Below are 26,815 nucleotides of genomic sequence, written 5' to 3'. Positions count from 1 at the left end.
CTCGTACTTGGTTTAAAAAAATGTGGTATTGGTGCATCCCTACAATTGATTTCAATAAAAGTTCAATTGGTATTCCACCTTCATACACACTACATGTATTCAATAAAATATCAAGAAATCATAAGTACTTTTGATAATTCATGTGACTGGAAAAAATGTATTTGATAGTTCTAGTTTGGTCTAGTTTATTCATTCTTTTCTTTTTATACAAGTCTTGCACATATTTGCAGATAAAATATTTTGCATGTTTACTTGACACTTGAAAAAGCAGAATTACTGTGTTCATCAGACTAAAACCTGACTTTAAACATGCGTGTAAACACTTTAGTTCGACCGAAATTGTATGCTTTACTTTCAGTTAATAACATAACAGCCTTTACTAAACAATGTTTGTCACTTCCCGGTTGAGCTGAAGCAATAACATTTCCTCATAGAGAACGGTTCTGAAGCTTAAATTTGGTAGCGGTTCAAGTTTTCTTCATTGGCTTCATTACATGTTATGCATATAATGTACTCATATTTAAAGAAAGAAAGACAGAAAGAAAATCTAAAAGATTTGATTCAGATCAGACTTATATTGCCTTAGCTTCAAGGCTATTTGCTGTTACAAATTTTGAGACTAGTCAGTTGTGGAGACTTTCAAACCCCCTAGTTTCTGTTCCCTTACTCTCTACCCCTCTCATCTTTCCCATAAGTTGTACGGTATTGACCTTGGATTTTATTCCAGCCGTTTGGTCCGGGCACTTAAATACTTGTTTTGTCATCTTTTAGATCATTTAAAGTGTCTCTTTGTTTTTTTTTGTTTTTTTTTTTAAATCCATTTAATCTCCTTTCTACTTTATTTCCTTCTCTTTTACCCATCTGTCCTCCCTGAGGGCTTCTTTGATACATTTCTAATCTTCATCATTTCCCTTTGTTATTTCATCATCCTCCCCTCCTCAGTCCTCACCATCTCTTCCTGGATTTTCTCCAGTGTCAAGCCTCACCCCCCCTTTCTCTTTTCCTCCACCTTCCGCTTCTTTCCCGACTCCATCAACCCTCTCAGAGAGCCCCCCAGAGATAGCTGTTCTATTTGTAGCAGCTGAATAAGGAATAGGATATGATGTAGCATTCGGCACCATGCCAGACGAGGGAATAACCAAGAACCGTTTTTGATATTTGTTACTTGGATATCAAATTTAAGTTACCTCATTGTGTAAAGTTAGAATGTTTTTGAGTGTCTCAGAATTGTGCAGGGGACTTTTCAAATGAGTAAATGAATATACTGACATAGTGAATGCTTTTGCACTCAAAATTTGAAAGCATGGTGGAATTCTTTTTTTTTTTTGAGAGGCAGCTGTGGCTTAGGGGGTTGATGAGATGTCCACCAGTGGAAATGTGGTTTTATGTGGTTTGATCTTTGAATCCCCCAGCCTGTATGTTGAAGTGTTCTTGGCTGAAGTGACCACCCCTGAGCAGGCAGCACTGAACCCTTCAGTTTGTCACTAAGGTTGGAATGTGTGCATGAACGTATGCATGAAAGAACATGAACAAATAAATGTCAGCTAGTTTGAATGAAAATGAACAACACCAAAATAATGTATGGTTTTTGTGCATTCACACTGTACATGCATCTGGCCCCTGGCCTTTGCCAGTGTTAAGTATGCTTCCCCAGAGGGTAGAAATTTTTCAACCACTGTACTTCTATAGAAGATACACTACATCTTTGACTATTCTTCCAGAAGCGCATTTGTGAGGTCAGACATTGATGTTGGACGAGAAGGCCTGGCTTGCAGTCTCGGTTCAAATTCATCCCAAAGATGTTCTATTTGGTTGAGGTCAGGACTGAGGTGCAGGACAGTCAAGTTCTTCCACACCAAACTCGCTCATCCGTGTGTTTCTGTTTATGCATTTGGACCTTGCTTTATGCACTGGTACACAGCTCATGTTGGAACAGGAAGGGACCAAGGGAGCATGAAATTGTCCAAAATCTCTTGGTATGCTGATGCATTCAGAGTTCCTTTCCCTGGAACTAAGGGGCCAAGCCCAACTCCTGAAAAACAACTCCACACCATAATCCTCCCTCCACCAAACTTTACACTTGGCAAAATGCAGTCAGACAAGAACTGTTCCCCTGGCAACCGCCAAACCCAGACTGGTCCATCAGATAGGCCAGATTGAGAAGCGCGATTCGTCACTCCAGAGAACGTGTCTCCACTGCTCTACAGTCCAGTGGCGGTGTTCTTTACACCACTGTATCCGAGGCTTTGCATTGCACTTGGTGACGTATGCCTTGGATGCAGCTGCTCGGCCATGGAAACCCATTCCATGAAGCTCTCTACGCACTGTTCTTGAGCTAATCTGAAGGCCACATGAAGTTTGGAGGTCTGTAGAGATTGACTCTGAAGAAAGTTGGCAACCTCTATGCACTATGCACCTCAGCATCGGCTAACCCTGCTCTGTCATTTTACGTGGCCTACTACTTTGTGGCTGAGTCTATCACGGTAACATGCTGGGATTCACTGAGCTCCTGAGAGCGATCCATTCTTTCACAAATGTTTGTAGAAGCAATCTGCATGCCTAGGTGCTTGCATTTATACACCTGTGGCCATGGAAGTGATTGGAACACCTGAATGTAATTATTTGGATGGGTGAGTGAATACCTTTGGCATTATAATGTAGTTGTACCCAGACTGTTCTTGTTTATAGATTTTTATACCAAATTTATACCAAATTTTTTCTGAATTTTGGGACATTACAAAGTCTACCATTAGCTCAGTTTGCCAGGTTGGTGAGTCCTAGACAAACTGGCAGTTGTTTAAAATGATGTGACAGTGAGGGGTAGTAATCCTGTACCATGGCAAGTGGCCACACTATAGTTAAGAGGCATTTCCAGGTCTGAGTGGGAAAAGTTAGGTTTGCAGAACAGCATGATGTGTTTGTGTAAATATGCTACTGCAGTTTGAATGCTATACTCCAATGTAGCATACTAACTTATCAAATTAAGGAAATCAAAGAAACTTTGATAAGGGGTACCATTCTTCAACAGATGGAACAATATTATAATTAATCTTAATCAATTTCATAGGGCTACTCAGTAATTCTCACTTGAATTGACCACAGTTCACACAAGGAAACTCCTGCCAACAACTCATTAAAATAGATGCCAAGTATTTATTGAAAACTTGAATGAGCCTTAAATCACAAACAGGAAAAGTGTATTGTTAAAACTTAAATGCACATGGAATACGTATTGAGGTAGGAAGCAATTTTTGACCTATGACTAGTGAGATGAGTCATGATATTTAACCATATGGATATGAGTTATATGGCTGTTTAAAAAAACAAGAGAAAAATTATCACGGAGTTGAGTTACATTTGGGGGCCTAATTCTAGATGCTATATGTGGGCTAATGGCTAACAACTTTCAAGTAATTAACAGGTATAAAGCTAAGTCTTGAGACATCAGTGATGAAACCTATTAAAGTAAAGAGAGGAGATTGAGCCTACTGTTGGTTGATCTGGTGGTCCTGGTCATGCACACGTGCCCGTCTGAGTATCACTTGTTGCTGGGAGTCAGGATACAGATGAAGCGGGCACAAAGAGCTTCTTCCTTGGCCTCTGCTGCTTGGTTCCCTGGTTAGGAGTAGTCAATATGTCAGTTTTATAGGTTGCCATATAGCTATAAAGTTTTAGCTATAAAGAGTAAAATTGCTTAAATAGTCTGGCCGTTTACATTTAACGCCACCATTTGCTAGAATTTGTTCCAACAGCTACATTTTTGCATCAGGTACAGTTTCTTTGATGTTTAATCCAATGCTTTGAGTTTGAAAAATGCCTTTTATGGTCTGCTGTGTACTTTGTGTTGTTTTGTACAGAAATAGATTTTCACATAAACCCAGCCAATTTGACAGGATTATACCTGATCATATTTTGAAGGCAGACAGGTAGACTAAAATCATCAAAACTCTTTTCTTCCTTTGGACCCAGACTGATTAGATAATGGAGCCTGTGTGTCTACATTTTGGAAGGTATGTGCACCTAGACATAACAGGTCACACAAGCATATAGAATGAGGATAAATCAGTTCATTTTAATGATTTACTGTAACCATAACTGTATGGGAGAAGCAGAGCAGCTTGAGTTCAACTTTGTTGTTTTAATTCTTGCTGTTGAAAACATGACTGGAAAGCTTAGGGAAAAAGAAAACCTGGCAGAGAATGAATGGTGAGTCGGTACTAATGTGAGGACTAATGTGAGAAATTAGTGTAGGTGAGCACTGATGTGGTGATAATGTAAAAGTAATCAAGAACCAAACCATGACATTTCACAGCAATCTAAGGTTTTCGTGTTTTTTTCCCTGCGAAATGGACTTACATTTTATTTATGCCATGATTTACTCTATAAACCTGTTCCTGTAACACTTTGTATCATTCTTATTTAGATTTTTAATGCACAAATTGGAAATGTGTGTCACAGTCATGCTTGGCTGTGTTGTTGCTTTGGTTTCTGGGTCTTAAGTGGGGCTGGGCAGGTGTCCTAGGAGCCCAGGGCAGAGTCTGGTTCTCATCTGCCCTCATCAGGACACCTTTTTAGGATGCAGGAGTAACCAGTCTTCGGCAGATTGTCTCACTATCATAGTGGTAATCAGGCCGATGCCAGTGTTTTTGTCATTGCAAGTTTTTCCCCAAGCATTTGTCTCCTTGTGCTCGTTTCCCTCGTCCACTCTCATGGTTTTCTCATGCCAGCATCTACGTCCATGGTTGGATTCCTCTCATCAGCCTGTTTCGCTTACCTGCCTGCTCACTCTGCTTCCGACTCAGGAACCTTGCACCACAGCCAGCGCCCTACTCTCCACCTTGGAGGACAAACCAACCCCTTTTGGACTTTACACCAGCCTGGAAATCCCTACAACCTTCTCCCTCCTCCCACAGAGTTCCACATCCTCCCGGATTCAGCTCTCGACCCCCCACAACTCCTCTTACAAATAAATCCTAATTACTCTGATGCCTCTCGAGTTCTGTGTCTGTACTTGAGTCTGTGTTTGTTTGGCCGCTAGCCGTGACAGTTTGCAGTTGTAGTCCCTGTTGTTCTGCCATGCTTTTAGAGCCACATGCTTCATGATGTCACTGATTAATCTCATTGTGCCACATCTTTAAGGCTTAGTTACTTAGCCTTGAATATGTCTTCAGAGAAGTTCATTTGATCATGTGTCCATTAAGACTTTTAGATGCGACTAAGTTTATGACCTCAACTGCTAAAATTGTCTATTTAACTCTATTCTTTTCCAACCTGTCTGTTCAAGATATGCTAGCTGTATAAATCCCCTTAGGCTAGAGTACTTTCTTTTTTTTCTCAAGTTAAAAAGGTTTAGCTCTTTGTTTCATTTTGTGACATGCAAATGTTTGAGCACTAACTAGACTTCCTGTACCCTGAATAAATTGTTTCAGGTCCGCTGACGATAAGCCAAGAAATAAGATAAACTTGGGGCAACTCTGGAACATTTAATTCTGGTGATAGAAATCATAAAGCTTTATAAAATATAAGACTCCTCAGAGCTTTTCCCAGAATAGCTTACCAACAAGTCTCAACAATGGCCTTTGGTAATATCACAGATTTCTTAGATATCTCTCTTCATTTTACTTGATTGGAAAATGGCAGTTAACAGGAACAGTTGAGTTCATGTCTGGGAGACCAAGGATTTTTTTCCAGCTTGTTGGACTGCTTTAAAGGCAGAGAAAGACCATCAGGAGGATTTAGTAGGTGCGTTATTCTAAGGCACATTAGAAGTCAGGATTAGATATTCCTGATTAGAAAATCAGGAAAAATAAGTAAATGTATGTGCAATAATAAGTGTAGAATTTCAGGTAAAAAAAAAAAAGAACCTGTTAAACATTAGCATTGACAATATTTACCTGTTCGAGGGAAGAATAGATTAGATCAAATACCTGCAATTTCAGAAGCATCGCACTGTCTTTTAAATTAATATAATGCTGAACAATGTGATTTCTATAGCACTAGAAGAAGCTGCCAAGGAATTTTTTTTGTTTGTTTGTCTTTTTTTGATCTGCTGAAAAATGTGGTGAGTCCCTGTGAAGTTTGCAGTGACACATACATTTGAGAACTTGGAGGTGTTGAAGGCGGCTCTCGCTGTGAGACGACAGTGCTAATCACCACACCACTCTGCAGCTCCTTCTCAGGTACACTGTCACATAATTTGTTTTGCTCACAGTTGGTTTTAGGTTGATATTTTAACCATAGCGCCAGGTTTTCTACCTGCCTGCGAAAACTCATTATTTTTCCATAAAGTCCAGGGTGGCGTGCCTGAGTTTACTTCCTGGAAGTGACATTTCTAATCTTGACAGATCAGTTTAAAGGAATACTAAGATCCAGTTACAGAGTTACTGTGTCAGTATGTTGAGGATGACTATGCTGACAACTGAACTGTAGGCCACAAGAAGAGTTTAGTTGTAAGTGTTGATGTTATACAGATTGTAGATTGTAGGCACGGTGTGTGGCAGTACTGACAGCAACCTTTGTAGGTCTGATGGTCTGGTATGCAAACTGGGTCCAGTGTGAAGAGAATGCTGGATTTGATGTGTCTCAGTGAATTCCTCTAAAAGCACATCATGGCAGCTGTGAGTGCAAGTCATAGCCTCTGTAGTCATTCAAGCAGTTATGTGAGCATGTATCAGTGTTTATATGTGTGGTTTTTTTCATCGTGCATCAATCTCAAGTGCTTCCTATAAAAAAAAAAAGTGGACCAATTTTTGATAACATGCCAACGAAGCTATTTAGCCAAGGCTTTTTGTTAAGTGCAGCTACACTTAGTGCTCTCTCTCTCTTCATTACTTTCATTCTCTGCTTCTGTCCCCAGCCTTTTTATGCTCTCTTCATCCCCCATCCCCACTCCCAACCCACCCAACCGTCCCCCTCCTCTTCTTTTCCTTCTGCCATTTTTTCCACATTGCCCTCTCTTTATCCTTGCGACATTATGTTGGCACCCTTTACACTAAACATGTTTCTGTCTGTTATTTCCATGTTTTTGTTCTGCTATTCTTTCTATCCCACATTTCCACCTGCTTCCGTCCGTCTGCCCCAATGAAAGAATTTTCTTTTCTGATTGAATCCAAACCGAATTCCGTTAGAAATATCACCTCCTGGATGTAAACGCTGGCACCCCACCTTTATCCCTGGACTTCATGAAAAATAATGATGAGTTTTCGCAGGCAGGTAGAAAACCTGGTGCTATGGTCAAAATATCAACCTAAAACCAACTGTGAGCAAAACAAATTATGTGACAGTGTACCTGAGAAGGAGCTGCAGAGTGGTGTGGTGATTAGCACTGTCGTCTCACAGCGAGAGCCGCCTTCAACACCTCCGAGTTCTCAAATATATACCTCACCCCAAACTTCACTGGGAAAAAATGGGAAAAAAACAACAACAGAGGCTTTACTTCTTGAGAAATCTGAGGAAATTTAAACTGCTACTGTTATTCCTTGGCATTTTCTTTTAGTGCTGTAGAAACCAGATTTCTTTCAGCATCATATTAATTTAGAATATAGTATGATGCTCCAGAAATTGCAAGTACAGAAGCAACAGCACCAAGAGAGAAAGCCAGATGTCCCTCTCCCCAGCAACAGTACCCAGCCCCTCCTGGGGCATTATTCAGGCCAGAAGAGATATGCAATTCCTACAACATGCAATGGTTCTCCTTTCTGTTGGACATCCCCGAAATACCTCAAAATGCAGGCGACCAGGTATCGTAATCAGATGCCTGAACCACATCTGATGAATGGTTTGATGCAGAGGAGCTGCAGCTCATCTCCAAGCCTCTTTCGGATGGTTGAGCGTCACACCCTATCTCTAGCTTTGCTAGTGTCAATAGAGCCCTCATCTGTCTGTCAATTTCTTGCTCCAACTTCACATATAAACCATCCATCCATACACTGAGTAATTCCTAAGCCAACAGAGAGATACAGTCTCTCCAGCAGGTTCTTGGTTTGCACTGAGGCTGCCAGGGGGTTATGTCTAAAACATTGCGACCACATGTTGAAACCACCTCCAACTGGCTCCTCTCGATGCGGATGAGTAGTCATTCTGTTCTGTGCCCCTCACTCATGACAGAGCTCCTCATCCTATCCCCTAAGTGTAAGCCCAACCACTCTTTGGACAAAAGCTACATTCGGACAGAGATGTTCTAAGGACGCAGTTCTAAGAACTGTCCACCTCAAATTTTGTTCGATGAACTGCCCTTCCCCAGGGGAACTGTTTAATTTTGTATTCGCACATGAGTCAGCGACCTTGACAGGGATTGATATGACGCAACCATCTGTAACAGTGATGTGTTACTTTAGGGCGACACTCAACAACAAAATAAAACTTGTGAAAAGTAAGGAGAGAAGAAAAGAACACCACCAAGAAGCTAATATGGAGAGCGAGGAGGCCACCGTGTTCATGGTCTGCATGACGGTAATATTAATCATGGACGATCACATCAGGCGTCTAAGATCGAGGCTGGAAGAGCACACAGAGAGTCAGGAGACGAAGAATCGAGCAGCAGGCGATACTTCTTCGTTTCATGAAGGAAAGAAGGAGAGCAGAGCGCCGCAGACAAAGGAGACAACGTGTTAGTTCAACTTATTAAACATGCGCCAGTTGTGTCTGTGTCGTATGACTAAACATTTCAGACAAGAGGCGTAGCTACCAACCACCAAACACCTACGTCATATGTGTTCCTATGGAACCCAGAAAGGACCCTGCCTCGGAGAAGGAGCTAAAATGGTTATAGGAACTGAGGGCTGTGGTCCCTAGTTCCTGTTTGTCTGAATGCGCGAAAAAAAGGAAAATGTTATTCCTGAAAAGGTCATTCCTGAAAAGGATATAGGAACTGCAAAAAGATCCTACACTGGGAATGCGCCTAAAGTTAATTTCACTATCACTATCCAGAGTTCATGACCATAGATGAGGGTTTTCAACATAGATCAGTTGGTGAATCGACTGCTTTGACGTCTGACTCAGCTCTCTCCTTCATTGTCCATATCACTGCAGTGCACAAATCTTCCTGTCAGTCTCTCTCCTTTCTTCCCCACACTCAAGAACAAGACCCAGAGATACTTCTACTTGAGGCAGCAGCTCACCCTCAATCAAGAGTAAGCAATCAACTCTTTTCAGACTTGTTCATCCCAGCTGTTTCATACAGGGCCGCAAATCACCACAGTTCTTCCCGGAGGTCTCTGCTTGATGAAATCACCAGGACCAAATTATCTGCAAAAGAAAAGATTCAATCTCAAACCAGTCAAACGGGGAACCCTCCTGCCTTTGGTTGCACCTACAAATTTTGTCCATAAAAATTCTTAACAGAATTGATGACAAAGGGAATCCCTGGAGAAGTCCAAAAATATCAACAAAGTTCATACTCCAGTCACACAGGAAGTGAAGGGCCTGAAACAAGAGATTGTATACCCCATACTCCTGGTGTACCTCTCACATGACACCATGAGGGACGCAGTCAAAAGCCTTCTCCAAGTCCACAAAACATATGAAGACTGTTAATGTCTGCAATATTCTTGCAAGGGTGAAGAGTTGGACAAAAATAATAAGGTCCCCTAAAAAGGTCTGGCAATCCCGAGGCACAGTCCCAGATTGCCATGCAGTGTTGCACAGGTTTGTCAACCAAGACAGCCTAACAATATCCAGGGCTTTAAAGGGATAGGTGGGGGGTTGTGTTGCATCATTGTAAGTAGTTAGTAACTTAGCTGCAATAGGCAGATAGAGCTGATTAGTTGTGACTCATAGTGCCGACAGTTTAAACCCAAAACAACAACAACAAGACAGTAAAAATGAGTGATTATGAAATCTATATGATGACAAGGATGTTGCCTTCTTAGAACAACCTGGAAGAGCATAAACATGTACCATCTTGCAAATATTTGCAGATATAATATAACCTCTGGTGGACTCAGCTGGTCAGCAAAAAGATAAACTGGTCAGCGAGCAAGGGAGCAACCTGGACATCGTTCGGTTGAGAAAATGATGACAAAGTAAACAAATGTTTGATGCAATCGTGACTTCTTGTCAAAAAACTCTACAGTGTAACATTTGCTGAACCACTATGAAATTTTTCGAGGTTCTAGTTGTTTTCGATGACTTCTACTTTGGTCCCTGCTCTCTGTAACTGACACCTACTGCTTCTGTTGTTACATTTATTCATATAATGTTTTCTGTTTGTTGATACTTTGTACTTACTTTGTTATTTTCCTATCCTTTATTGTTGTCCCTCCTCTCCTTTTCTTTCCCTCCTTTCCCTCCCAGACTGGCAGGTTGCCACGCTGGCCCTGTTGCTAGGCGGTGGAGTCCTGGTGCTAACATCATTCCTGGTTGCTCTGGTATCTGTGTGCATCGGCACGAGAAGGAGTTTCTACACTCCGGTCGCCTTCATGCTCTTTGCTGCAGGTAGTTCAAAAACACAATGAGCTGTTGATCACATCACCCACACAAAGGTACTCACAGTCACAGGTTTTTTCTCTCTTCACATCATTTAAAAAAACATTTTGTGGCTCAAGATGGTGCTATGTGTCATTCCTGTCTATTTAAATCCCCCACTAATCTCAAATTAGACAATGTTCAAGTTTTCCCTATAGTCACCTCCAGCAAAAAAAATGGAAAAATTGTGTTCAATTTATTTATAAGCATGTTTAAAAACTAGCATTGACCAAAGTCTTGTACAATTAATAGATAGATTGAAAGATAAGATTGATAAAGCTACAAAGCTACACAAGCAAAACATCTCACACACACACAAATACCATTCAAAACCCAGAAAGGACAAACTATACTGGAAATTAGCCTTATTAATCAAACTTTTTGGATGGCTGACTGATTTACGGGCGTTGTCACAAAATTTAAGTTTTTTTTTTTTGTCAAACATGTTCAAAGTATGACATTTTTTTTTAAAAAGGATGAAATTAGGCCATTTCTGGACAATTGCTTCACACCTGTACATATTGTAGTCTCCCCTTGTCTGTCCTGTCACCTCAGCGACGACCTGCGGTGCGGTTCTCTCTATTGCTCATTTTAAATAGGAAAACAGAACCAATATGGACCCTTTTTTCAGTTGTGTCTCGACTGACACTGACACACTTCTAACTTCTAATTTCATTCTCTCATTATCTATGCGATACAGGTTGAGAATCTTCTCTTTCTTTTGCAAAATCATCAGTTTTAACAGTCAAACCACTGATATTTTCCTTACTTTTTGAAAGAATTTCTCAAGGTCATTAACTTAGATATACAGAATGCTTTGATAAAGCACTGATGGTACAGTATGGGTCCATTCGATGGCGATCATGTAATTTAAAATGATTTAAGATGTTAGAATGAATGCTTTTTATCCAGCAGATTTTGCACAGCAGGATGTCTTTAAATATTCAGTCTCAGCTGCCATTACTGAACAAAAGAATCAAGTCAGAGCTGCAACAATTCAAAGTGCTTTACTTTAAAATTTTTAAGAACAAAAGATGTTGCCATAGCTACCAGTTTCACTCAGTATTAATTCACTAAGTGAATTGGGTGAAATATTAAAGAGATCAGCTTTTGTTTCCACCAACACAAGAAGTCCGTGGCAGCTGAAAATCCTATTTTATATTCAACCGACCACACCTAACTACAAGAAAAATCATAGATGCTTTGGAAGTAAGGTTAATTATTCTCAAAAGTTACACACTTAAAAACCAGGCACATGCGTGTGATATTAGTGAACTTCAGTGAACAGAGAAGCATGCTCTCAAAGAAGCAATTCTGCTCTAGTCGTTACAAGCCCATTAAGACTATGTCTCATCTTACAGATGCTTAAAGTATTTCCATACTGTTGCTCTGCTCCAACAAAATACTTATTTTATAACTACATCATTATCTGTGCAGTGAGTGCAGCTATACTTGGATGTACAATGATCTTCCACAGAGAAAGTTAGAAGTGATAGCAGTGTAGAATGTTAACAGCAGATGGTACAGTCCCGGAGTTGTTACTGAGGAGTGTCTCTGCACACCTGATATTAAACTATGAGTTTATGTCCATGTGATCTTCCTACATCTCTATACTTAGTTAGAAGTTTCTGCCGACGCCATGTGATGTCATGAGCTCAGTTGAGGCCAGGCTACAAACACCATTCGTGCCAAGGGAGTTTCAAACCACATATGCAGCCCCAGAGTCCTGAAGGAAACAGCTATGTGGAGTTGTACTGCACCTTACCACCCTTAGTTGTAGTTTATGCTTCCGCCCTAGCCTGATGTGCACCTCCAAAAAATTCTAACTACACGTTGCATAGATATGCGGGCTGTGAGGGCTGTGATTGGTCTGCTCAGAACGTAATTTCCGGCAGTTGCCTTTTCCAGTCTTAATGGCTGTATACGGCGAAGAAGCTCGTTGACATTCGAAATTACCTAAAGTGTATTTGTTCATCCAGGTTCACACCAATGAATTCACAACCAGAGTCGTAAATTCACCCGTTCCCAACGTCGACCGGTCGTACGGACCAACCCCGCAAATATCTTCTCTGTCACCTGCGCGTCAACATTTGCAATTTAAGCATTTGTTCTTCAATATTGATCAGCTCCAACTGCAAATACAGCTGCTCCAAGATGGTGGATTTAGTTAAAAGGGTTTATTATACAACTGAGGAAACCAAAATCCAGCTGCACACTCAGTCCAGAGCTGCCCCAGTGAACGAGTCCTCCTCAGAGCCTTTTGAAGAAGCAGGTGTCAGATCAGCTGTTGGGATTGGTCCAGTGTCCCGAAGCTGGTCCAATAGATTTTCCACAGGTGGGAGGCAGGCCAAAGGCTCCAAACAGCCAATCCTCAATGTGTGTTGCCACGCTCAAATCTGCATGGAGGGAGGCTGGACCATTTCTTCCAAGGCCAAGGGGCCATAACAAGGACATCCTACCTTCTTATTGCACCCTAAAAAATATCAACAATCTGGCCTAAAGGCCTGGGGGGAAAAAAAATTCAGCTGTTGGTCCCAGAACCCACTGCGCTTTGCTCATCACCCTCAGGTTTAATTGAAGATTGAATGTCATCACTTACCTGCTTCAGTGACATGGCACTGTAGGAATATCTGTGTTTTTAACCCAATAAAATCTGCACTGCTATGTGAGAGGCTCCAGAAAGCACATGTCAATACCTCCACAACCACCTGGATCATCACCTAACTTCTTACAAGCAGACCAAAGGTCAGCAACACAGACGCACCATATCAGCCTGTAGTGAAGAGTGCAATTGTCATTCCAGCCATTTATTCAGGGATGGTGTCAAAGCCAGCAATAAAAAATAAAAACAATTTTAAAAACTGAGCACACTAACACTGGGCTGGTTCTGTGTTGTAGAAGTACTAATGAGCCCTTAGAGCAGATTGTGATAATAAAAAAATAATATACAACATTTTCAATCATCTTCAGAGGATCTGAAAGTTAATTCCTGCCTTGCGCAATAACCTTTTACTGTGATTCTTTATGCCAGCAGAGTCCTTCAGAATGAAATGCATTACCAACTGCCTCATTACTGGTTTTTATTTTCTCAACGTTCTCATTTGGAATTTAATCTTTTTTCCCATGTACACACGGGATTGATAAAGTTCTCATAAATTCAGTTGAAGTTGTGCCATAACAAAATGTTTATTGGCCGATAATTGTTACAGCGTCAACAATGATTTTTTTCCTGCATTTTAATATAGAATCAGAATCAAGTTTATTGCCAAGTAGGTTTGCACTTACAAGGAATTTGACTTGGTGTAGTTGGTGCAGAGTATTAAGTATAGCAATAGATATATAAATATACAGAATCTCAAAAAACAAGGAGCTGTAGTGCAAGCTGAATGGTATAAATACTATAAATGCAGATATACAACAAGGTGAAGTGGTCCCAAATAATTAGAGACTGTGCGTTAATGTAGCTTGTAGGTCTGGAACGGAAGAGGGAGGGAGTCAGTGTCAAGGTGGCTCCGGGGCTTGTTGATAAGGCTAGTAGAGGATGGGAAGAAACTATTGTTGTGGCGTGAGGTTTTTGGTCCTGATGGACCACTGCCTCCTGCCAGAGGGGAGTGTCTGAAATAGTTTGTGACTGGGGTGCGAGGGATCAGCCATAATCTTCCCTGCACGCCTCAGAGTCCTGGAGGCGTACAGGCCCTGGAGAGATGGAAGATTGCAGACAATCACTTTCTCTGCAGACTGAATGGCATGCTGCAGTCTGCCCCTGTCCTTGGTGGTGGCAGCAGTTCAATTCAATTCAATTCAGTTTTATTTATATAGCGCCAAATTAAAATAATTGTCATCTCAAGGCACTTAAATAATATAGTCCAATTCAAGTCAATTGGAATTCAATTAATTGTAATCATAATCCAATGAAATCCAATTAATTAATTTAAAATAATCCAATTCATTCATATAGAGCCAATTAAAAAATAATATCCTAGCTAAGGAAACCAACAGATTGCACCAAAACTTGTCTTCAGTCCAATCTCCCGTCCTGAGCGTGCCTGTGGCGACTATGGAAAGGAACGACTCCCTTTTAACAGGAAGAAACCTCTGGCAGAACCAGACTCAGGAAGGGTGGCCATCCACCTCGACCAGCTGGGGTTTGAGAAGACAGAAAAGAGGGAAAAGAGGGGGGAAAAACACCATAACACCATTCAAGGGATACCTGTTGGAACAGGGAAACACAAGTTAATAACCACAATAATGTCACATGTACATAATATCATTTGAGAAATTAAACGAGAAAAGAGAGCAAAGTGAGGAAAGGTGTGACAGATGAGGTCCCCCAGCAGTCTAAGCCTATAAGCAGTGTACCAGATGGTGATGGAAGAGGTGAGGATGGACTCAGTGATGGAGGAGTAGAAGTGCACCATCATTGTCCTTGGCAGGTTGAATTTCTTCAGCTGCTGCAGGAAGTACATCCTCTGCTGGGCTTTCTTGATGAGGGAGCTGATGTTCAGCTTGAGGTCCTGGGAGATGATAGTTCCCACGAAGTGGAAAGACAATTGTGGAGTCATAGAGGGTGATGGGGGTAGGTGAGGTTGAGTTCTTCCTGAACGTCCACACCCATCTCCAGAGCGTTGAGCTCCAGGTTGTTTTGGTTGCACCGGGCCGCCAGATGGTCAACCTCCCACCTATAGGTGGACTCATCACCATCAAAGATAAGTCCGATGAGAGTGGTGTCAATCGCAAACTTCAGGAGCTTGATGGACTGGTGACTGGAGGTGCAGCTGTTGGTGTACAGGGAATGTGATGTGAGGATAGTGATGACTTTACAAGAAACGGAAAAGTTATACTTCTGCAAATAAAAAGGAGAGAAAGTATTATGCAGTTCCCGTAGTATGGATCAAGCATGTTATTATAACAGCATTATGCTCAGGATAGTTATAGTACTGTGAACTTAAATCATATGCATTTGCCAGTATTTTTATGTGCACAGCTTTTGAGACCAATGGATTTCCATATGGAGGAACTAAAAATTGTAATCCATCAAAAACAATTAGATCCTCAAAACTGAAGTAATGTTGTTCAGGTGTCTAACCCTAACCCACCTCTGGCACAGTTATCAGAGCTAGCTTCTTTCAGCTCAGAATCCTCCTTAAAGTAAAACCATTCCTGTCATTTTGTAATTTTGAGAAAGTGCTTAATGCCTTCATCTCATAAAGACTTGACCACCGTAACAGTCTACATTCAGGCCTGAGCCAGTCTTTTTGTCAGCTTTTGTCAGGTACCTCGGACTCAGGACACAGACGCAGGGTATTTTCAGATTCAAAGGGGTTTTATTTTCAAGCAAAGCACACAGAGCACAGCAAAGAAAAGGGCTGTGAAAAACCTTAGCGCTCTCCTCAGTATCTATGGCAGAGGACAGCTATGAAAAGTTAACAAACATAAATCTTTCCACACCAGGAGGAAAACAGAAAAGCTATGAACAGATTACAAAACAATGACACGCTTTCCTAACGAGGCGGAATTAAACAAAGGAAGCACTCGAAAGACAGAGGCACTATAAAACTTTAACTATAAACTTAAAGCTCTCCTTTAACGGAAGCAACTATGAAAACTAACAACGAAAAATCTCTCCTTGAAAACGGAGGAACAAACAAGGCTATGAAACTTACCATATTGAAATAGATAAACTAAGGCTGTGACTAAGAATAAATTACAAAACAAGATAGCACTGCAGGAGGAACGCTCACTGCAGGCTTGTGGAACGATGACTGTGGAACAATGGGTTAACGTAAGGCTGGTAGTGTAGCTCATGGGAAGAGACAACATACTGGCACAAGACAAGGGAAATGCAGACTAGGGGACATGAGGGACTAAGGGGAACAGGTGGAGGAGGTGCTCCTAGCCAGTTTTAGAGTGGATTTTAAGGTCGTATTGTTTGTTTTTGAGTGTTTAAATGAGTTAGCCCCTTCTTATCTTCCTGACCTTTTAACTGTGTCCACTCCTTCCAGAGCACTGAGATCCACTGATCAGATGCTTCTCATTGTCTAATTGTTCTCTACTTGTACAGCACTTTGGTCAACATCTGTTGTTTTTAAACGTGCTAAATTTGACTATTGAAAATATTTTTATATCTTAATCATTCTTGGCAAGATATCTGCTTGTATCTTTTAGAATATAAAATATACCTGTGTCCAGAGCTTTGAATCCATCCACTGAACAGTTTCATCTGACATGGTAACACTACTTACTTGGTGGATTTAGTGAACTAGTGTAAAGAGGTAAATATGTTTTGTGGTCTGACAGATCGCAATTTGAAAAAATTTCTTTCACAGCTCGTGAGCACAGTTAAAGAGGCTAAAGAGGCTAAAGAGGAGAGGGATAAGCTTGCCATGACGTAAGAAAGAAAGCACTAGCTGCCAAAATGTAGATGTTTTTCTGTGATATGACACAAATAATTCAAAATAAGTGTATCTCAAAGCAAAACAGCACAGAAGCTGATGGTTTTGGGTGGTACGTCAATGCACCCTCATTAAATGATATATAGCATACCATCTTGCCAGTTTGGCACTTACTCCTCACACCATCAGTGTTAACATGTCCGTGTATCTGGATATTATACGTTCAGCTTTTATTTATCTGTTCGTTTTAGAAGAAAATGCTAATTCACTGCCAGAGCTAATGTTACCACAACATGAATTCCTTTTGAAAGGTCAAAACAAACAATGCTTTCTGCTTCCCTTTCCTCCTTCACCTTCTCTCATCCGCCATCTTTCCCTAAACACTCCTTTTTTCATTGAACTCTAGTAAAAGTCTCAAAACCTGTATTACTCCATCCCTTCGATTTATCCTCTACAAACATCCCCTCTACCTCACACTTGCCTTGTCTAATTTGATTTATCTAATTTTTCAAACAATATGCTAAAACTAGTTGAACAGAGCTAATAGACACCCCCTTTCTCAGCTGACCATGAACTTAAACAAACTAACGTTGGACAAAGAGAAGAACTTAACAGTAGATACACATGGACTAAGTGGTTAGAGTGGGTCGTCCAATAACTGGAAAGTTGGCGGTTTGTTTCCCACTCTCGCCACTCAAAGATTGGTGAACTGACAGCTGGAGCGGTAGCAGTTCAGGCCAAGATACCCTTGAGCAAGGCACTGTACCCCCATGCTCATTGGGCGCTGTGATTGGCTGCCCACCACTCCAGCGTGTGACCATGTGTGTGTTCAACAGGTGCCAACCTGGATGGGTTAAATGCAGAGCAGAAATTTTGTGTATTTCCCTGTACAAGACAATAAATTTAATCTTAAACAAGTGTTTTTTTTTCTCTATGTTTGATGCAGCAGGAAAACAGTGACATTGAACGAAAAGTTTTTTTTTGGCTGAAAGTAATTTAATAAAAGTTTCATACTTCAATTCACATGCTGAGTTCCAAGATACTGATAAGGCAAGTTTGGGCAAGTTGAGATTGAATGGGCAAAAAAATCCACTACATGGTCTGAGACAAATAAAAAAAATGCTGTATTAGGTAGTAAGACAGGATCTTTCTCTACCAGTTCCTGTGCAAAACACTCCCCCAACTTCCCAAAGTTCCAGTACTCTTAACAGATTTCTAACTGTATACTTGCTGGAAGTCTTTCAAACAAATGGAATTCATTGTAATCTGTGTAGTTTGAAACATAAAACTATATTTTTGTTTTCAACCTTCCATAGATGCTGGCACACGTTTGAATTTGTATTAATCTGTTGACATTTTGCCTTGTAGTTACTGTGTGCATCTCCTCCAGTTGTTCTCCAGGCCTGCAGCTTGGTCCTCTACCCCATCAAGTTCATCGAGAGCATCAACTTGAGGATCTATCACGAGTTCAACTGGGGCTATGGTCTGGCTTGGGGAGGGACCATTTTTTCCTTCGGCGGAGGAATCCTTTACTGCCTCAACCCCAAGAATTACGAGGAGTACTACTAATTCTGATTCAAGCTGGGGACTCCACTGTCACATTTTTTAGGGTCTACTTTTAACAGGTGAGATAGCAAGATGGGTAGGGAAGAATGTACACTGTACATTCAGCCTCTTAACTGTATTGACACAAGCTTTGAAGCTAGCCGACAAAAAAACGGTGGTTTACAGACTATTTATTTTCCCTCAGTGACAGTGCTGAGCCTGGCGGGTATTTGAACTGACTGAACAGATCCATTCTTGGCTTGGCTTGGGGGTTGGGCAGGTTTACCCTTCCTACAACTTGTGACACAGCCCTCGTAGAACTGCTTTAACACAACGCAACATAGGGTGATTGTTTGCGCTGATTACTCCACCTCCATTCTAAACTTCAAGAACTGCTGTTATTATATTGGAACAACCCAAGCTTTCGGCTCTGTGAATTAGAACTCTCTACCTTCGTGGCTGTATACTTACACATGCATGCACATGCAATGGTGTGTGTATATTCACATGCAAACATCCAATCTTTATGTTGAATGACTTCAAACATCCTTTTTCCCTCATTTCAAGTTGCACCACAGGATTATTATAATTACTGCTCAGTCAGGTATTGTGCTATTTAATTTTTGGAGATCTTTGGAGCCCTTACATTATTACAAAGAAATGGCAGTGGATCAGATGCCAAACTCACACATAATCATTTTCATAAGACAGATTCCTCCTGAAGGAAGGTGAAGACGGGAGCAAAATGAAGACACCTGCTCAATATTCTGTTATTGACCTTCTTGTCTGTTACCACAGCAACCCACAGGGAGTGCACATTCAGCTGTCATGATTGATTACCCATGGTTGGAGGTGTGAGACAGGACGACTCGCAGCTGCCTCCTTATGTCTTCTAAACTTCAATTACCTGTAGAACAGAATTCCCCCTAACTTGTCATGTGGGGTATTATTCTTCCTGAGGTCCAACTCTTCTGCTTCCTGTTTTGTCGAAGAGAGAGTTCTCTTTAAACACTATATCTATTGTCTGTCAGTGGCTAGGTTTACGTGCACAGTAGCTATGTAAGGAGAAGAAGGTTGGAATGCTATAAATGCAATTATGTTTGCGATTATGTACTCAGCTGTGATAGAACCATGACTTTAAGATACAACTCTTGAGGCGTGCATGCTTTGGCTCATATCATGACTGAAGTTGTCAATATTGTCAAGGATGTGTGGACATAGGCTTTGAATCGAAGTAGTAGTATTGAGTCCAAGTAAAAAGGTAAACATCCCTAAATGCTTTTTACTCAAGGATGTATGCTGCATTTACTAAGCAAGGCTTATGAATTGGTGTTGATAATAAACATTTCTCATTTTTTTTAAAACAGAAGAAAAAGGGACCAAGATGCAGGATATGAAGACATGAAAATGCATAAGTAAGAGCAAGTGTATTTCCGACCTAAGCATTTTTGCAAAAGCATTGTTGTCCTTTTTCATCCAAAAGGTGCTGCGTATGAAAGCAAAACGGAGGGATCAGCTCCCTAGTATTTAGTCTGGATGATGTAACTTGAAAACATATGTGAATAGATTCTCTGATCAATTTATGGCAAGGGAGTGCAATTTGTGTGACTGCCTAATTCATGTAATAGCAATAGAAGAATAGAATAGAAAAAATACTTTATTCATCCCCCCCAGTGGGGGAAATTCAAATTAGTCAAGTAGCTCAAAATGTTTTGAATATTTACAATGATCGTCTATTAGAACAACAACAACAGTAATAAATGACTAAATAAATAAATTTGAGAAGAACATGTCAGCAGTCACTGTTAAAAAGCCTTATGGCTGGGGGGACAAAGGACCTCCTGAACCTCTCAGTCCTGCAGCTGCAGTGAGATGAGCCTCTCACTGCAGCTGCTCCTCCGTTCTGCCAGGATGCTGTGGAGAGGAAGTTTCATGTTCTCCAAAACAGAACATAATTCCCTCCTCATCTATTGCTCCACCACAGCAGTGAGTCTAGCCTTAATGTAGATATTTGTATCAAACATATCAACATAATACAGTCAACATGTCAGAAAAACAACATTCCTTAATCATTCTCATTGAACAGTTGAAATGGCATATCCAACTGCCTACTTTTTGCCATCACATCACCTGAACGCCTGTGCTCTACCCAGGCAGCACGACAGAGTATTTCAAGTAATGAAAATGCATCTCATAAAAGTAATTCTCGAGGGACTGATACCTTAATGTTTGCATGTAAACACAGCCACTGAAGCCGTCTGTTCATAAACTGCTCCTACTGGTATATTCAGGCTGTGTTTCAAGACCAAACTGTTGTCTTTTATAAATTTCAGGGACACATCACGGCACCCAAAAGTGTGCGATTTCTTGTTGAAGACGAGATTGGCATACATGTATTTGCAAAGGAAAAGCAAATATCAATTTAAGCTGGTATCAAACATCACTGTTCATTGACGGACACCTTAGTAGAAGGTTAGGTTGGTGTTTTACGTCAAAGTGTGACCACCTTACACCTTGCAAAAGACGATCTGATAACTGTTGCTTTCATGTACCAACAGGCTGGTATTTATATTTACTGTTTCCCTCTCTTTGGCTTGGCAAAGAGTGGTGCCACATTTTATAATTTTTTTCGAACTCAGAGGTCTGTGACTGTCTCATTTCTCCTTCACCCACCTTATCAAGTGTCATTTGTTCATAAGTAGACAGTTGCCATCAACTTCTGTTATTGCAGCAACCAGTTTTTTTGTCCTTTGTCCCAAGTGGACACTTCGTGCATATTTCAGACAGCTAGGGCTTTGGCAAAACTGTGTTCCACGTCTCGGTAATGATGATGTTTTGCCTGGCTCTGGTGAAAGAACGGATCAGATTGCCCTCTGGAAGTGTGAAGGGATTCAAACCTGAAATAACTATTCTAATGTTACAATTCTTTAAATGCTGATTTAAACACCATCTTTCATTTTGTGTAACTTGTATTGTGAAACTGACACGCAACCATCGTCCAAAAATTGGATCCCTTGCAACCTTCACATATGTAGAACTCTGAAAGTGCAACAGCTTCATACAAATGACAGACACCCGTATATTCAAACTGACACAATCCTATTTACCACATATAAAACTAATCTTGCACTCCCAGTCATTCAGTGGCTCTGCTTCTAAAATCAGCTCATGCAAGTTCACTCATGACTGAGGGCTGATCTCACTGAAAAAACAGGTAAAACGTCCTATGTCATCACAGATATTACAGTGTTCAGTAATTAGACAAAAGCCATTTATATACGTTTACAATTACATAGAAGGCTGTACAAGGTTTGTACTCATATTTTTTCCGTGGTAGAGTAATGTTATTGAAGGAAACGGCTGCTTTTGTAATTATTTTAATGAAAGGTGGAATAGAGTTTACACTTGTTTACTTGCTCTCAGAGCTCCTTTGATGGAATGTTGTGGGTTCTCGGCATCAGCTCGCAAATACAAACGACTAAGGTGGAATCAAGTGCAGACATTTTGCCTACATAACTGATAAATGAATAACCAAGTAATAATCCACGCCCTGTCCATGCAGCAGCTTTTGAGAGCCATATACCTAATTAAATACACCCCCTGAATGATAGGTGCTCCATGTTAAAGTTCTGTAATTCCTAAATCATTATATCCAACTTTTATGTCAATTCCCTCAATTTTAGGATGGTAGTCAACACTTAATCGCCCATAATCAATGCAAAACTTTTTATACAATGGAAAGAATTTCACCATTAACTGTAGAATACTGGCATCATAAACACTGGTATTGTACTGGTATTTTACTGTGCACTTACTGTAATTTGATTTGAAATATTTTTCTATATTTTGGATTAAGAGTATATCGCAGTATTCATTGGGGTTTGTTTACAATGAGTATTACATTCTACTTCTTTTTATATGTATTTTTACCCTTATATTAAAAGAAAGGGAACCAAAACAGATTTTTGTGGTAACACATTAGGAAATAAAACGCATCTTAAACATAAAAGATGCTTGTGTAACACAGACCTCCAGTTCAGCATCATCCATAATATAATTGAAATCTATGCAATAACACTGCATTTTGTCACTATGGCTTGAAGCTAATGCAGTTGCTGATTGGTCTCCCAAAAACCAAGTTTGCTTTGCAGGTTACTTTGGACTTTCAGTCACAAATTTCCTGGAGAGACAAATATTTTCGTCGGAACGAATCAACTTAACGACAGGCATCATCAACAACCCAGATAAACCAAATAAACTTAAGGGGCAGCGAGTGTGTCTTTTGATCTGAAATTATTAGTGTGTAATATGTTATTTACTATAGTTTGACAACCAACATCATTAACTGTTAATGTTTACCTGAGCCATGTAAATTTCACTTAGTAATTATTATCAAATAGAGTAATAAATGTTCTTGAAAGTGCACTGTAAATTTACAGTAGTTCTTTACACTGTATATTTTGGCAAACTAAATATACCATGACAACGATTTTATGTTTGAAAACTATGTTATGTACTGTATGTTTAAAAAAGTTGGGGAAAATTTTCATAGATGATGAATACTGGAGAGTAACATAGCTTTAGTCTCAGAACTGTTAGAGAGGAACATAAGGCAGTTATGTCTTGTCACAATCTCATCAGCAGTTATTTGTTTGCAGCTCTGTGAGGCTGGACGTGGTTCTTTGAGCGTCACGATAACATTCTAACCATGAAAATACTCTTTATTAGCTTTAAATCATATTTGAATGTTATTGGAAAATCTTTGTGTGTAGCATCAAAAATGCCCAAGTCAAAGAGATGACTAAGGCAGATAGTGATTTTGGACTCTGAAATGTGTTCTGATAGGCTGAGGACATGGGCAATAAGACAGGGTCACGCAGCAGTGGTAGGAGAGTAAAGGTAGGCAGATATCACAATTTGGCCAAAAAACGACTTAGCTAATTATGCAATTAGGCTAATGAAATATGCCTTAATCAGCACTTAACACAAAGCATTTCTGAGGCAGGTATTTGGTTATGAACCCAAGTGTTGGACCAATTAATGATGAAGGCAACTTGACCATATTTCATAGCAATCCAGTCGATAGATGAATCGATATTTCAGTTTAAACCATTAAGGTGGGCTTACCATTTTAATGTTAGATGTACTTGAGACTTGAGGGAGTTTAAAGCTACTTTGCCAGTATAGTTAGATGTATTGATGGTGTATTTTTCTAACCAGATGCTTCCATGCACAAGATCGGCACCCAACTGAGGGTACCAGTATTTAACTGGTAACTACTGGGCTAAAACATTAATTTGTGGGCAGAATTTGGTTGAAAGTAGAGCCACCTAGACTTTACAAGCCTCACTTTACAAGCCTTCATAGGGCTGACATAAACCTAATTATATAGATTCAATCAAGCTGATTGATATAAAACAATATGAAGGTAGGTCCTGGAAAATCTATTTAAAAATTAATGTTAGAGTTGATATTTTCCTTTAGCCCTTAGTGAAAACACAAACAGTGCCCATTCATATGGCCATTATCTAAAAAGGCATACCATATATATATATCGATCAGTGGTGTTTTCCAGGATTCTCTTTCACTTTTTTCATTGGTTTAGAAAATAATGCAGCTTCACTGTGTTCAGTGGGGCTTCTCATATTAATAAGTGTTCGGCGGTATGGATCCCAAGATTTCTTGTAAGGTCACTCATGACCTTTGAGGAAATCTTGCAGTTGTGCACATTTGTGACTTGGTATGTAGTTACTCCATGCAGGAAGAGAGAAACAGTAGACCTTAACAAATGGGGAGGAGCTGTAATGGAGTCCATCATAATATTTGGTATACAAAACACTGTATTTGATGTTGTATCATGACTGTTTACCGAGTGTTTTTGCTACCTAGAGATGTCTCTGTGCTTTGGTGAAGTAGGGGAGTCTTAGGTTATAACACTGTTACAGACCTGGGCTAAAATACACTGGAATTCGAAAAAATATATACTCTACAGCAAGTACTAAAGATGTCTAACTCTTTTTTTTACGTCCCAGAAGCAAAAACAAGCAAACAAAAACGTATTATGTCATGAAGATTATTATGACATTACTGTTTTATTCTTAAAGGGGAACTCCAGTATTTTTAAACCTAGACCTTATTTCTGGCATGAAATACGTTTATCTACTCACCGAGAACAGTTTGGCAAAAGTCGGCGTCCTTCGGAAGATATTTAGATAACTTGCAATCGGCGTATATCCATATAATGGAGTGAACGGGGCAGGGACGATGCAGCCTCTAAATAAGGCATTATCCGTCTTTATTTCACCAATACTTTAAGAAGAATGAATGAACGAACACGTACTATAGCTCTGTTAGCTCATAGATGCTGTTATGTAGCTACTTGCGGCTACAGGAGCACTAACGGAGGGATTTCTACACAGGCCCTCTCCTGGGACCACTTCATCCACACGCCCTCCTGGAGCACAGTTTATTTACTCCTTTCTCTGTGACAGTCGACTAACTTCACACAGAGTTTGCTACTGCTAATTTTGTGCAACATGGCAGGATATTGATCAAATTTTGACAATGTGAACGACGACTTTGAGTAAGATGGACGTTCTTACCAGAGTGAATGAGCTGTGCCGCAGCCATGCGTGTTGATGAAGTCGTCCCAGTAGAGGTGTGTGTAGAATTCCCTCCATTACCTCTTCTATAGCCACAAGTAGCCACATAACAGCAGCTATGTACTAACAGAGTTATAGTACGTGTTCGTTCATTTAGAGGCTGCATTGTCCCTGCCCTGTTCACTCCGTTATATGGATATATGCCGATCGCAAGTTATCTAAATAGCTTCTGAACTTTCGCCAAACTGTTCTCGGTGAGTAGATAAATGTATTTCATGCCAGAAATAAGGTCTAGGTTTAAAAAGAGTTCCCCTTTAAAGTTGTGGTTTGACCTTCTGGTATTAGCACATTTTAAACAAAGATTCAAGGTGAGAATAGTTTTAAATTAGTCATGCAGAAAAAAGTTTTTTGACTATTTTGATTTTGTAACAGGAAGCTGGTATAGCTCTCACATCAAACATGATTGTAGACCATTTGCACCAGATTAAAAAATTACCCACATGCATTGACTTTCAAAGAAGCAGATTGGAGCGGCCTTATGTAAGTAAGATAATTTTTGTTGTTTCACTGTTGTACTCTTGCTTGCAACAAGAACACCATCATTTACCAATAAATTCCTGTTACGTACTGTTGCCAGCAAAATTCTTTTATTCGTATTGCGTTAGATTCTCCATGTGATGGAGGTTGAATAATTTTGCAGGCAACTGTAAGTGTTTCTGATTCATGTTGGCCCCTTGCTTTAGCCCAGGTCTGACTTGTCGATGTTAGCATTTGTTTTGTTTAGTAAATTACTAATGAAAAGTAGACATACATAAACCGAAGCAAGAGTTTTTTTGCATCATTTCTTAGTAGACTGGAGAGAAACACTGTCTTATGATGTATAAGAGGATATGTGTATGTGTGTGACTGACAGTAGAACAGTCAAAGTGTGTTTACAGAGAGGGAGGGCAGAGCGTGTGTGTGGATGTGCATGTGCATTGGCATGTTTTAGATGCCATTCTAGAGATGTCACTTATGAGCATTTATCTCTTTGTACGCTAGCACATTAAAGCGCTGAACTGAATGTCTCATTCTTGTGTCAGTTTGTCAAATTGTCCCCCACTTCTGTTATTTTTATTTAGCTCTGAAGTACTGACTGTCACACTTGTTTCATTTTTAGTTTCATTTTATAAAACCAGTAATGGTTATATATATATATAGGGAGTGAAAAGTCTTATTAAATTACTAAAATTTTCAAGGATTAGTCAATATATTTTATTCTTTTAATTCAAATCTAATCATGATATCTGATTTTGGATATTCGGTGAGACTTAAGCTCCTACTTGAACTTTTTGATTATTATTATTACTATTATTGTTGATATTGCATACCATTCTATGAAGTTGCATTGTATATACATTTAGATTCACTGGGTGTGTGAAGATTAACCAACACAAATCATAACTCAATCTCAATGTTAAAATTGTAAGTACATCTCTACACAGAACTTTTGATCAACAGCATTGTAACATAAAAAACAACAACAATCAAAGTTGTGATTCTACAGTTAAAAGTCCAGTGACAAAAATTTGATCATAGATCCTGCCTAAAGTGAGAGTTCTGTGTCTGCGCCAGAGTCAAGTGTCAGAGTACACCTACACAATGTCTATGCTAGTGCGTAGTAGCCTTTTTAACATTTTTGCTGTCAATGTACAACCTACACATATGGCAACAGTATACCCCTTCGAAAGCAGTTTCCTCATGTGAGAAAGCAGCGGGCTTGCAAAAACAGCTTTTGAAGGGTTAAAATAAACATGAGTCTGAAGTGTTTAC

General features: G+C 40.0%; 1 protein-coding gene across 1 annotated transcript in view; it reads left to right on the top strand.

The window, feature by feature from the left end:
• The window catches only part of LOC140269872 (transmembrane protein 47-like), a 30,705-nt gene extending 4,639 nt beyond the window's left edge, over positions 1–26,066 (top strand). Inside the window, exons 2-3 of the mRNA XM_072365258.1 lie at positions 10,294–10,434; positions 18,247–26,066. Coding sequence (XP_072221359.1) covers positions 10,294–10,434; positions 18,247–18,425 — 320 coding nt within the window. The 3' untranslated portion in view covers positions 18,426–26,066. The remainder of the gene's footprint in view (positions 1–10,293; positions 10,435–18,246) is intronic.
• The last annotated feature ends 749 nt before the right edge of the window (positions 26,067–26,815 follow it).

This window comes from Leuresthes tenuis, unplaced genomic scaffold, assembly GCF_036924035.1.
Source record: "Leuresthes tenuis unplaced genomic scaffold, fLeuTen1.0.hap1 SCAF_1, whole genome shotgun sequence".
Taxonomy (NCBI): Eukaryota; Metazoa; Chordata; class Actinopteri; order Atheriniformes; family Atherinopsidae; genus Leuresthes; species Leuresthes tenuis.
The sequence above is the reverse complement of the archived record's forward strand: the minus strand, read 5'-3'. Positions and strand labels throughout refer to the sequence as shown.